The following is a 14830-nucleotide window of genomic DNA, read 5'->3' on the forward strand; positions in this document are numbered from 1 at the left end:
ACTTTTAAAGCTGTTTCCCTCCCTCCTCCCCCCCTTTTTTTTTTTTTTTTTTTTTTTTTTTTTTTTTTGTGTGTGTTGTCTCTCTCTCCTCTCTTTTTACCCCCCAGATGGCTTAAATGGTTAAGTTAAAACTTTTATCTTGGAATATTGGAGGGATTTCATCCCCAAGTAAAAGGAAATTGGTTATTAGACATCTTGGACTCCAAAATCCTGATATAGTTTTTATGCAAGAGACCCATCTTAGACCTAAGGAGGCTATTAAACTTAAAAGAAAATGGGTTGGGGAGGTACTATTCACACCATTTGACAAATCTAAGAGAGGTTTAGCCATATTAATTCGTAAACAACTGGATTACCAAATTATAATGGTAGAAAATGATCAGAACGGGAGGTACCAAATTTTGGAAATGGAAGTAAATGGTGTTAAATTTATTTTTTGTAATGTATATGGCCCTAATCTGCTAGATAAAAGTTTTTGGGAAGAATTAAGATTAAAATTGTTTCTGTACTCTGGGAAAAATTTGATAGTTATCGGTGATTTTAATATGGCTTTTTCCCAGGTATTGGATAGATCTAAGACCAGGAGGGTGTTGAGGAAAGCTAGGGGAGCAGATATTCTTCAAAGATTTACTAAAAGCTTGGTTTTACAAGATATTTGGCGAGTACAGAACCCGGATCGTCGGGAGTATACATGCGCCTCTTGGGCACATGCCTCGTTTTCGAGGATCGATTACTTTTTAGTTGCAAAGCATATGCTGAAATTGAAAATGCGGGCAGAAATTCAGGATATCGTGATCTCTGATCACGCTATCATTTCCTTAGAGTTGGGTCTAAGTGGTAAAGTACCTGCAGCAAACAAGTTTTTCTTCCCCCAATATCTTTACAACAATCCCCATTTTAAAAAATGGATCCAAAAGAGATGGTATCAATTTGTGAGTGATAACCAAGATTATTTAGATAAGACAGAAATCCTCTGGGAAACTGCAAAAGCAGTTTTCAGAGGGAAGATTAAGGCGTATACAGTAAGAATGAGGGCAATCTGGGGGAAAAGGGAGGAGCAATTAGCAAACACTTTAAGCAATAATTATAGGAGATATCTTGTTAACCCCTCGCCTGAGCTATGGCATAAATATAAAGATAGCAAAACTATATATGATCTCTTTCTTAAACAACACTCCGTATCAGAGGACCTAAAGTTGAAGGCCTTATATACTGGGGTACATGGGGTTTCAGCTAAATACTTAGCAAGGATAGTTAAGATTAGACAGCAGAAGAACTATATTTCAGCAATCAACTATAGGAATATTAGAGTGACTGACCCCCCATCAATTAGAAAAGCCTTCTTCCAGACTTACCAAGAACTATATGCGGAGAAACAGATTAATATTGTTTAAAAACAACAGTTCTGGCAAGGGCTATCCTTGCCCCAAATTAAGAAAGAGGACCTTCAAGAATTGAACAAACCCTTTACTGTTGAAGAAATTGTAAATGCTATCCAGAAGTTGAAGTTAGGGAAAACCCCGGGGCCAGACTCCCTGCCGGCAGAATTTTATAAACTACTTCTTGATCAGATCCCAACGGTCTTAGTTAATCTATTTAACGATTATTTCATCAGGAACAAACCGCAATCTACCCTATTCGCGGCTTCCAATATAGTTTTAATTCCCAAGAAAGGCAAAGATCTAGAGCTAACTACATCATACAGGCCCATATCACTCTTGAACCAGGACTATAAAATCTTAACATATATCCTGGCTAGTAGACTGAAAGCTCCTTTAGGAGAGTTGGTTCACCCAGACCAGACGGGTTTTATGACGGGTAGGAATCCCGTTAAAAATCTTAGGAAATTACAACTGGTCCTAGATTTCTTTTGGAACAAAATAGAAAGACAAAGGGCCTCCCCTAAACCGGATCTTGCTATACTCACAATCGACGCTGAAAAGGCGTTTGATTCTATCATATGGGATCACTTGATAACAGCACTAGGAAAATTTGGTATAACCGGTTCTTTTCAACATTTCATTACACAATTATACAAGGGGCCAACCTCCACACTTATAGTTAATGGGGAACTGACTGAGAAAATTATTCTTGGGCGGGGTACTCGTCAGGGGTGCCCTTTGTCCCCATTTCTCTTTAATCTATCTCTCGAACCTCTTGCAATCCTTTTGAGGCGAGAAATTCAGGGTATTCAATTGGGAGGACACAAGCTAGTTCTATCTCTGTTCGCAGACGACCTTCTGCTCTTTCTCAGTAATTCAAGGATAGCTATTCCCCGATTACTGGAACTATGTAATCTCTTCAGCTCCTTTTCAGGATATAAAATCAATTACGAAAAATCAGAGATCATGTGGATTCGCAAACCTCTAATCCCCTGTAACCATCCATTTTTAGAATCCTCTCAGATAGCGTATTTAGGAATTATTTTGAGTAGGGACCCCAAAAGGTGGTACGAGCTGAACTTTAAGAAGTGTATTAAGGGCTTGGCTCTGAAATTGCAGAACTGGGGTAATCTCCCTCTATCCCTTACTGCTCAAATTATGTTAATTAAAGTGGTGCTATTTCCTAAGCTCTTATATTTTTTGCAGAATCTACCGCTTCTGTTATACAAGAAAGACTTAGATACCCTTAACAGGGCATTTAACCAGTTTATTTGGCATGGCAAGAAACCACGGATTTCATTATTTAAATTAACACTCCCTAAAGTTTTTGGAGGCATGGCGTGCCCCAATATAAAATTCTATAACTATGCTACAGTAGCCAAATTTGCTCTGGATTGGATTACCGAAAAGGGCCTCATCTCGTTTTACGAGATAGAATCCGCATTGATAAAACCTTTCAGTTTAAAGTCGATTCTTCATCATACGGCAAATAAACTTCCAGATCAAGTATATCAGATGTTTACTTTTAAGTATATTGTATATGTATGGCAGAAAATATGTAAGGAACTGGGAGTAGATTTTAGAAAATCAGAATTTTTACCTTTAATTGGTAACCCGAGTTTCCCAATTGCTTGTGAACCCTCGGTTTTTGAGCTATGGGCTAAACGTGGAGTAAATTATGTAATACAGATATGTGAAGGTGAAAATTTGAGACTCCGTTCGTTTGAGAACATTGTTCAGCAATTTCATCTCCCTAGGTCGAGTTTTTTTGCATATTTGCAAATTAGGCACTGGGTGGAGAAATTGAGATTAGATACAGGGCCGGGGATAGATACTAAATACCTGAAGCAAATAATTTCACAATATCGTGGTGGGGTGAATACGATCTCCCAAGTATACCAGGCTATCATGAAATTTGGGGGCCAGAATAACCTTGCAGATATTTCAGCAAAATGGGCAAAAGAAAAACTGAGAGTAGAGAGTGAGGTTATAACACAGTGCATCTCGCTGGCAGCTAGGGCAACTTATATGCATACATGGAAAGAATCCCACATAAAATTAGTAAACAGGGCTTATCTTACTCCAGCTAGGCTGGCAAAATGGAGTTGGGAGAGTAGGAATTGTCCCAAATGTAGTAAGGAATGCACAGATTACATACATTCTTTTTGGGCCTGTCCCAAAATATCCCAATTTTGGCAGAAGATTAATTTCTGGGCCTCTAAGATAATGGGGACTAGGGTTAAACTGACGCTATATCAGTTACTGTTTCTATGTAAATATAACATTGCCCTTCCTAACAATAGACTTATTAATTTATTTGTTCTGACAGCCCGCAATCTAATTTTAAGGAATTGGAGGAACCACAAACCACTCAAATTCACAGATTTTTTGAAAGAAGTTCAGTATCAAATGGTGCTGGAGCAATATAATACAAGATCTATTAATCCCAAACAAGTTTCCAGATTTTTCAGTAAATGGAAGATCTACATTATTTCACTCCCTATGGACCTACAAAAACAGGCGGTGTCACATTTTAAATCTTCCCCCTGGCTGCAACACCAAATAGAACGTGGTCTCTTCCCTAGACTATGGTTCTGCAACGAATAGGGGAGTGGTGGGATCTGTATCCGCCTCCCCCCTTTGTAATTTTTTTTTTTTTTTTTTTATCTTCCTTTCCCCTCATACCACCCCCTCTCCCCCCTACCTGATTCTGATGTCCATCACCTTTACAATATAGCTTCGTGATAATATAAGTTAATCTAATTTATATAAGATACAATTGGGAATTGGTATACGTTTCAAACCTGGAAGCAGTAGAGGAGATTTAATCAATAGACGTATTTTTCCGATATACTTGTCAAGAGTAGTTTTGTTGTAGAAAATTTTCTCAGTTTAATCTATATTCTAAAAGAGATAAATGACATATATTAAGGAGGTCGAAGATTCTAGGGACTTAGGTAAAGGTAACAGTTCACACACTATTAGGGCCCTTCTGTGAAGAAGAAGGGTTCTTTCTTCTTCTTTTCTCTTTAACTTATTTTCCCTTTAATTATTAGTCAATTCTCCCTACCCTCTTTTCCTTACTATTTGGTCCACCCCTTGCTATGTCTGTAGCTTTTTTACGGATTAGTTTAACCAGTTTGACAAGAAGATTATAATGTATTGAATATTGTAACAAGTTTATAACTAGGAGAGCAGGTTTCCTTTCTACTAGATTAACGTAACCAAAGGATAATGGTCTTCCTCTTTATGTTTTGTTTTTTTTGTCCTATATCCTTCTTTTCCTTCTCTTTTTTTTCTTCTCTTTTTTTTTTCTCCTCTTTACTATGGTTAAGATAATTTAAGTAGTAAGAATTTGAAAAACAATTATACAGTTAGGATGATTGTTAATTTTATTCGATATGTAATAATGTGAATCTATGATGTAATAGAATTGTATTGTATGGGAGCTGTGTCTCCTAACAATGTTTGTTTAATTTATAATGATCAATAAAACTTTAAAAAAAAAAAAATGTAATTTGTTACCCCGTTTCCTTGCTGCTTATTATCTTTCTAAGAGACCGTTAAACAAAATTGCGCAATAAAGAAAGGGTTTTCATAGGGGAAGAGCCTCTATGCACACTAAGTCCACAATATATATATATATATATATATATATATATTTCATTAAAATTAAGGGGGAGATAAAAAACTGAAATTAAAATCCTCCATGTCTCAAAATTAAATCAATGTAAATATTTGCATAGGAAACTAGCACATCTAGGCAAGATTCCCCGCTCACTTTTTCCCAGAAACACCTCATATACAATGTTAATAATTGCACAAGAGAATTCTGGGTAAGATATGCAAATTCGATATGCAAATTCTCAGTTTTTTTGCTTCAAAATACTGTTTTAACACAGCTATCCTTTTAACAGGATTATTACAGCAAAACAGAAATCACTCACTATACAGCCTGTTTCGTTCTTTTTGGAACTCATCAGTATATGTATATGAGGTATTTCTGGGAAAAAGCGAGCGGGGAATCTTGCCTAGATGTGCTGGTTTCCTATGCAAATATTTACATTGATTCAATTTTGAGACATGGAGGATTTTAATTTCAGTTTTTTATCTCCCCCCTTAATTTTAATGAATTTTGGTTTAACCGTGAAAATAGCTTTACCAATGCAGCAACCAGAAATCTCCTACTGATGAGTTCCACAAAGAACGAAACAGGCTGTATAGTGAGTGATTTCTGGTTTGCTATAATAATCCTGTTAAAAGGATAGCTGTGTTAAAACAGTATTTTGAAGCAAAAAAAACTGAGAATTTGCATATCTAATTTGCATATTTTACCCAGAATTCTCTTGTGCAATGGTAACATTGTATATGAGGTATTTCTGGGAAAAAGCGAGTGGGGAATCTTGCCTAGATGTGCTAGTTTCCTATGCAAATATTTACATTGATTTATAAATATATATATATATATATGTATATATAGTATCTCACAAAAGTGAGTACACCCCTCACATTTTTGTAAATATTTTATTATATATTATCATGTGACAACACTGAAGAAATGACACTTTGCTACAATGTAAAGTAGTGAGTGTACAGCCTGTATAACAGTGTAAATTTGCTGTCCCCTCAAAATAACTCAACACACAGCCATTAAAGTCTAAACCGTTGGCAGCAAACGTGAGTACATCCCTAAGTGGAAATGTCCAAATTGGGTCCAATTAGCCTTTTTCCCTCCCTGGTGTCATATGACTCGTTAGTGTTACAAGGTCTCAGGTGTGAATGGGTAACATGTGTGTTAAATTTGGTGTTATTACTCTCACACTCTCTCATACTGGCCACTGGAAGTTCAACATGGCACCTCATGACAAAGAACTCTCTATAGATCTAAAAAAAAGAACTGTTGCTCTACATAAAGATGGTCTAGGCTATAAGAAGATTGCCAAGACCCTGAAATTGAGCTGCAGCATAGTGAGCAAGACCATACAGCGGTTTCACAGGACAGGTTCCACTCAGAACAGAGGAATGAACTGGAGAGAAAAGTCGACAGTACCTCAGCACTCAAAAAGTTGCTTCCTATAGAAGAAAACAGTATTAATGATCCGGTCCACTCTTCAAATCCCTAGAAAGCACCCCAGCCCAACAGACTGGCATCTGTGGTAATTATTACCAAAGATGAACAAATGAAGGATTCTCCCAGTGAGATTGATTGGTGATTGATCCACTAGGAAGTTACTGCTTTACTTTGCAATCAGAAAAAATCTTTTGAGACACTCAATTGTAATCCATACTCCACTGTTTTAGCATGCATAGGTGAAGGGGACATAAATTAAATTGAATCAAAGGAATGGCATCTAAGGCTGCTACCATCAGACCGACTACTTCCATGCACTTTGCTACCAATCGAAGTGACGTTTATTGTAGCTTGGCACAGGGTGGATTTGATTTAAATCAAATTTATTTAAATCACTAGTCACTTAGGGGGATATCTATCAAAGCGTCAACAATGTTGCATTCGCCTAACATCGCGGCCGCGATCTTAATACGCTCTCCTTATTTATAAAAAAAGACGTCAAAAACACGAGCACCAAGAACGGGGCGATGAGCATCAGACTGTTGTTAACTAACAGTCATCGATCTCGCGTCTATTCGTGTTTTTCCCAACTTTATTTATACCATTTCACTAAACGCTGCCACTATACTAAAATGTTTAACCCCTATCCCTCTGCTCCCCGACCCCGCCGCAACATAAATAAACTTATTAACCCCTATCCAGCCACTACCCGACCCCGCCGCAACATGAATAAAGTTATTAACCCCTATCCCGCCGTTCCACAACACTGCTGCAACCTAAATAAACGTATTAACCCCTAAACCTCTGGCCTCCCACATCACCACCACTAACTAAACCTATTAACCCCTAAACCATCAACCCCCACATCGCAAAAACTAAATTAAGCTATTAACCCCTAAACCTAACAACCCCTTAACTTTAAATTAAAATTAAAACGTACCTGTAGAATTAAAATAAACTAATTTTAAACTATTAATTAGCCTACCCTAACTATTATACTATAATTACATTAAACTACCAATTAAATAAAATTAATTACATATTAAAAAACCTAACCCTACTAAAATTATTTAAATCTACAATTAAACATTATTAAAAATTATCAAAAAACAAACAAACACTAAATTACTAAAAATAACAAACCAAATTATCAAAACTAAAAAAGCCCCCCCCCCCCAACATAAAACAAAACCCTAGCCTACAATAAACTACCAATAGTCCTTAAAAGGGCCTTTTGTGGGGCATTGCCCCAAAGATATCAGCTCTTTTACCTGTAAAAAAATACAAACAACCCCCAACAGTAAAACCCACCACCACCACAACCAACCCCCACAAATAAAATAACTATCTAAAATAACCAAAGATACCCATTGCCCTGAAAAGGGCATTTGTATGGGCATTTAGCTCTTTTACTGCCCAGACCCTAAACTAAGAATAAAACCCACCCAAAAAACCCTTAAAAAAAACTAACACTAACCCCCGACGATCCACTTACAGTTCTTGAAGTCCCGCTTGAAGGATCCATCCAGCCGGAGAAGTCATCATCCATGCGGTAAGAAGTCTTCATACAGGCAGCCTCTTCTATCTTCATCCAGGCGGCGAAGTCCTCATCCAGACAACAAGAAGTCTTCATCCAGACGGCATCTTCTATCTTTATCCAGATGGCATCTTCTATCTTCATCCATCCCGCGCGGAGTGGGTCCATCCTGAAGACATCCGGCGCGGAGCATCGTCTTCATACGGTCTTCGCCGTACACTGGAACTTGAATGCAAGTGACGCCATGTAGGGTTAATTTTAGCTTTAGTGTATAGATTACCCTCCCACCTGACACATCCCACCCCCTGATCCCTCCCTAATCCCTCTCAAACAGCTCTCTTCCCTCCCCTACCTCAAAATGGTCACCCCCATCTTAAGTACTGGCAGAAAGCCTGCCAGTACTAAAATAAAAGTATTTTTGATTTTATTTTTTTATATATATTTTCTGCAGTGTAGGATACTCCCCAAACAGCTCTCTAAGCCTGACCCCTCTACCTATTTGCCACCATCTTAGGTACTGGCAGCTGTCTGCCAGTACAGAGTTTGCTGCAGTTTTTAGATTTTTTTTTTTTTTTAAACAAAAATGTTTTTCTGTATTGTAGCTGCCCTCCCCTCATTACCCTACCCCTCCCCCTCCCAAATCTATTTCCCACCATCTACCCCACTTTTTAAAACAGGAGCCCCCTCTCCCTGCATCCCCCCTTCCTGCCCACTCACTGCCACTCTTATGCTTTTTTTCGTAGCTTAGCGGTCCCACCCCTCCCACCCACCTCCAATCCCCCTCCAGCGATGGGCTCTACCAATAGGGTCTCTGAAAGAAGTGTTATCTTCTAAGAAAATTGTTCTACGATTAGCTAAAGTAGAGATCTACATTTTGAATAGATTCCCAAAGATCGACATTGGAAACATAATTTGAAACTTGGTAGAAGGAGTAAAAGGAGTTCCTGGCTTGGACCATTCTTTGGAAATGATCTCAGATAGCCCCTGGAACAGGAAAAACATCAGGTGACTTTGCAGAGGGTTTAAAAATCAAATCAAGTTGTTTGACAGATAGTTCATCTGATAACTTAGGGTCTTGAACCCCTAAAGTTTGCAATACCTCCCACAACGTAAGTCTTCAACCTTAGACATGAAAGAAGTCTCTGTGTCCTGATCAGTAGAATCGTGATCATCAGTTTAATTCTCCCTAAGATGAAAATTCAGAACATTCTAAATTTGAATCTTTAAATAAGTCTGGAGTTGACCTATTCATGTGAGAAACAGTAGGATCACACATATCTACAGTAGGCTGTACTGTAGGAATTGCAAAATCCATGAACCTCCCAGCACACAAGAGGGGAGGGGCAAAGCCCTTTAGAGAAGAAAGCAGCATTACTTCCATATTAGACTGCACAATTTGATTCAAACAACATTGCAATGTTGAGCTGGAGGAGTGCAGAAACAAGTTTGCAAAGCACACATTTTGTTTGAGAGTACAAATGATCTGTGGATCTCCCTCCTAAAGGATCTAACTGTAAAGAAGAGGGGACAGTTCCTGTCTGCTTCATAATAATAAACACAGTTCATTAACACAGACACTAGAATACCACCACAAATATATTTATACAATAAGACATATTGAGTATACTTTTAAAACAGCAGTACTATGCATTCTCATTTAATAAATTTGGGACTTATGCAGGGTCCAGAAGTAAAAGGGAATATACAGTTGTAAGTGTAAAAATAAAGTTGTTGTTTTTTAATTTAGGATTTTTTTAGAATAGGGTTTTTTGTGTTTTTTTGTTATGGGCAAAAGAGCTATGTTTACTTTAGGGCACTGCCCTACCAAATGCCCTTCTATGGGCAATGCTCAACCAAATGCAATTTTCAGGGCAATCTTTTTTTAGGATACATTATTTTTTTTAATTTAGGATTTTTTTTAGAATAGGGCTTCTTTTATTTTGATGGGCAAAAGTGCTATATTCACTTTAGGGCAATGCCCTACCAAATTCTGCTTTTTATTTTTAGAATTGGGCTTAATCCCTTTGGGGCAATGCCCTACAAAATGCCCTTTTCAGGGAAATTGTTAGAGTAAGTTTAAGTATTAGTATAGGGTTTTTTATTTTGGGGTGGGCATTTTTTAACTTTAGTTTTAGGATAGGTTTTGGGTTTTGGCAGGTTTTTTTGTACTGCTTTGTTTTTTGGTAATGTTTTTTTCTTGTGTAATTTAAGTGTTTGTTATTTTGTGTAAGTTAGGGGGTGTTAGGTTAGGGGTCTGTGGGGTTAGCTGTTAGGTAGTTAAGTAGTTTAGGGCTAGTTTGCGTTGGGGGTTGTGGCGTTTTAGGGGTTAATAGGTTAGGGGGTATTCGCAGTGGCGGCTTGTGGTGTTTTAGGAGTTAAAAGTTTAGGTGGTGGTTAAGTTAAGAGGTTATGGGTTTAATAGTGTAGTGAATTAGGTTGCACTGGGGGTGAGGACGCATAAGGGGTTAATAATTATATGCATTTTCCTGTATAATTCATATTAATTTAAGTATTGTATAGATTTTACTCATGTTTAAACGCTATACAATACTAAAATTAATATGTATTTTACAGAAAAATGCATATAATTTAAACATTGTATATACACGTATCAAAATAGCTCCAATAGTTATAATAGGAAGGGGGTTTTTTGTCTTTATTAGTTAGGTATAGCAAAGTCATGTTTGTCTCGCCACCTTTCAGTGGTGAGACTTTCCAGTGTGAGACAGGTAGTGTAGTTGAAGATAGGTTACACAAGCATTATTTGAGGTGCTCCTATACAGAAAAGTGTGTTTGGTTTCAGTGAATGCACTGTCTGTGCTGTGTAGGAACACTTAAAATACGCCCTCCCCCACCGCCTGCTGAAAGTGCCGACAACTGGCGATGTCAGCAGACTGTTGCAGAAGCCGCAATCCCTATTATTTCCTATGGGAGACACATCACCATTCATCTGCACTTTGTGGGTCCGCCCCCTTTTTTAGAATATATCGACAGACAAACGGACAGCGAGGCCGACGAGGCCAGAAAGGCAGTTTCTCACGGGTCTGTCAATGCTTTAAATACCAGGGCCTTAGCTCTTTTGCATTGTCTTTTTATTATGCAGTTGTTCATTATTCAAATATACTGTATTTAATGGTCCTTTAAATATTTATTGTAAAACAAAAAAATTAAGGAGGAATACACAATTTTAGGTAAATGAAGTAGTTCCACAATAACAGCAAATAAATGTATTTATTTTTTAAAAGAGGTAACATACCTCTTTAAATAAGTTAGCTGTACTTACTATATAGATCTGTTTCATCGAGGATTTCTGATTTAATGATTTCTTCTATAATGTCCTCTAGTGTGACAATGCCCATCACTTCATAAAATGGATCTCCTTCTCCTTCATTATTAACTCTCTGAACTAGTGCCAGATGTGATTTACCTGTAGTTTCAAAACAAAAGAAAAAGTTATTAAAGAGCAATTATAGTGTTAAAATTAAGCTGTTAGAGAACGCAATGCTAACACTGGCAATGATGTAATGCTATGAGTTTAACCCCAGCAAAGGGATTAAACACATAGGGCTAGATTACAAGTGGTGCGTTATTGAAAAATCGAGCCTGTGTTAACTTGTGTTAACCTGTGTTAACTTGCGCACATATTACATGTTGAAAGTAAGTGCTAAAGTACTCACGTAGAGGATTAAGGCTAAATAAAACGTTGCACCAAACACAACATAAATGCATTAAAATTAAGTGTTACACTTATATATACACTATCTGATAACAATTATTTACATAAATATAAACCCTTAGAGCAGAGCTTTCCAAACGTTTCATGTTGGCGACACACTTTTTAGACCTACATCATTTCGTGACACAGTAATTCAGTTGTACTGGCAAACAGGAGGTTAAACTAACTTGTTTTAAGAGATACGGACACATACATAAATTATATAATAACAAAATGTATTTACAAGTAACAGTATGTATGTGCAAGAATTAAAAAAAAGTTTAATAACACCAATAGCTACTTACTATTTAATGGGATGTATGAGGTTGATGATGAGATGAACACGATTTCTGAATATTTGGTGGAATATTGGATAAAGACACTCGCATTTCATCATCAAGCATTTTTAAGCTTCAACTTCCTATCCATATATCAAGAGCAGGAGCAGCAATGCACTACTGGGAGCTAGTTGCAAAAAAACCCCCACTAACTTCAGCTCAGCATTTAAGCTGCCGCCCTCAGAGCTTGGTGAGTCCGACTGACTACTGCCCACCCTGCAAACACACTGCTGTCCCACTCACTGACTACATGTGCAGTCACGAGCCAATTAAGGAGACTACACGTGCAGTCAGGAGCCAATGTGCCAATGGGAATAGTTTCAGTTCCCACTGAGCTGCGCCAATAGGTTAAGATGATCTCTGACCCCCTAGGTAACAATCACATGTCAACCATATGATATATGTAGCAGGCAGGCGGAAAGTCAGAAACTAAAAAAAAAAAAAAAATTAAATTTGTGCTGAAGCAGGGACACACCTACACACTGCTGCCGACACACTAGTGTGTCCCGACAAACAGTTTGGAAAGCACTGCCTTAGAGGGACAGTCAAGTCCAAGATAAACTTTCATGATATAAATAGGGCATGTGATTTTAAACAACTTTCCAATGTACTTTTTTCACCAATTTTGCTTCTTGATATTCTTAGTTGAAAGCTAAACCTAAGGTTGGTTCATATGCAAATTACTTAGACCTTGAAGGACGCCTCTAATCGGAATGCATTTTGACATTTTTCACCACTAGAGGGTGTTAGTTCATGTGTGTCATATAGATAACATTGAGCTCACGCACGTGAAGTTACCAAGGAGTCAGCACTGATTGGCTAAAATGCATTATCTATAATAGTTATCTATCTTTCTATCTATAATTATCTATCTTTGTAAACATAAAAAATTCTGGTGTTGACTGTCCCTTTAAGGACCGGGGGGAAAACTTGCCCAAAGTACCAGAGAATTTTTTAGCATTTTTGCTATCACTCCATTTAAACAGAAATATAGCTTTTAGGTTCTCCTTTCTCAACACTATATATTTTTGTTAGCAAACCATTTTGGTATATTTCATGCTACCAGTTCGCTATATTAAAAATGTTTTTTTCACAAATCTACTACAGTCATAAGACAAATGGTTGTAAAAGCTTAAATTATATAAAGATTAAAAAATACACTTTATTAACATATGCAACACATACATTTAAAAAATACAACTAGTTCACCAAATGATAGTGGGTAAATCACTTCCACCTCATAACGGTTAATCTGGTGTCCAGCTGCTGGTTAAAAATAGGGCTGCGTGAGACTATAAAATTAGCTATGTACCAGTACAAGGTTTCAAACAAGCATACAGATTCTATGCGCTCAAAGGCGACCTCCTTTCTGCGTACTGCTAAGATTGAACACAGTCAGACGATTTCTAGCTGTGATCCCTAATACTTGGTGTCATACATTCAGAAGTTCACTGATTTTAGAGCTTACTTTAGCACTCCCTTATCATGGAGTGTAAAAAGGTAGCTAAAAGTAGCAGCATCACACAATCATTTATATTAATTAGCGTGTTCCGTATCTAATCAATAGAGTAATGCTAAAAAAGCTACAAAACGCTACAAAAATGTATCAAATGTATCAAGCAGGCTCTAATGCACACATACATGTCTCTCACAGTCCCGCCCACCGACGCGTTTGTGCGGGACTTCGTCAGGGCTTAGGGGCGGTCTCAGCCATCTTCCTTTGTTTTGTAGGCATATGTTGCCATAGTAACCGATCACGTGGGTGGAAGTGTTTACTGCCTGGCAATCATGTTGGTGTTTACTGCCTGGCAATCATGTTGTGGAGTTTAGGCAGATAGCACTCGCATATTTAGTACAAGTAGGTTCATCAGTCATGTTGTCACATGAATTTACAAATATTGAAATTAATCGATTTTGATTGTTTACTTCTTAGGGAACACTGAGGACGGCCTAAGTCCTGCTTCTCATGTCTGATTGTAATCATTTCTGGAATCTAATTTAACAGAAAAAACTGTGTTATATTTTCACTTTCATCTACATAATATTTAGTCCAAGTATTACCTTTTGAGAGGACAAAGGGAAATATAGTATCACATCTTATCCCATCTGATCTCATTTGCATGTGATGCTAATCTGATTTTTTCATTTTCAAGCCAAGTGGCTGTCATTATAAGATACAACACCATGTATCTTTAGTCTGATACTCATATTGATAAAGTAGATAGTAACAGTGGGGCTTGTTTGAGCATCCAACAGGGAGACCTTATCATCTGTAACATCCATGATAGTAATTTCGTTACAAGGGTGGCTGTAATGTTAGATTTTCATATTATTATACACATTACTATAAACAGTCTAAAATGTTATCATCCAGTTTCTAGACTGTGTATGGTGTCTATCCCAAAAAATTTTTATATGATATTGCTTCATTCAGCCCTTTTGGTGAAGCTGATTGTAGTTCGTGCCAATGTTTTTTGAAAATCTGGCGAATTTTGTGATTATTTTCATCAAATGTACCTATGATTATTATAGTCGGTTTCTGTTCTTGTTCACATTTGCGACCCGTTCTTGTTCCACTTAGTAAGGATCTTCGATCTATAGCTTTTGCCCTTTGGCAAGCTTTTTTGAGGCACTGATTAGGATATCCCCTATCTCTCTGAACCTTTTTCTTAGTTCTTGTGCCTCTCTTTCAAAGTCCTCCTCCTTACTACAGTTTCTTCTTGCTCTTAGATACTGTCCCGCAGGTATACCTAATTTCTGGCACTTTGGATAAAAGCTCTTCCATTC

The 14830-nt window shown here is 37.4% G+C and overlaps 1 protein-coding gene across 1 annotated transcript in view; it reads right to left on the bottom strand.

The window, feature by feature from the left end:
- The window catches only part of CNNM1 (cyclin and CBS domain divalent metal cation transport mediator 1), a 421587-nt gene that overhangs the window by 386228 nt on the left and 20529 nt on the right, over positions 1-14830 (bottom strand). The window contains exon 2 of the mRNA XM_053692543.1: positions 11274-11417. Within this exon, the coding sequence (XP_053548518.1) occupies positions 11274-11417 (144 nt within the window). The remainder of the gene's footprint in view (positions 1-11273; positions 11418-14830) is intronic.

This window comes from Bombina bombina, chromosome 9, assembly GCF_027579735.1.
Source record: "Bombina bombina isolate aBomBom1 chromosome 9, aBomBom1.pri, whole genome shotgun sequence".
Lineage (NCBI taxonomy): Eukaryota > Metazoa > Chordata > Amphibia > Anura > Bombinatoridae > Bombina > Bombina bombina.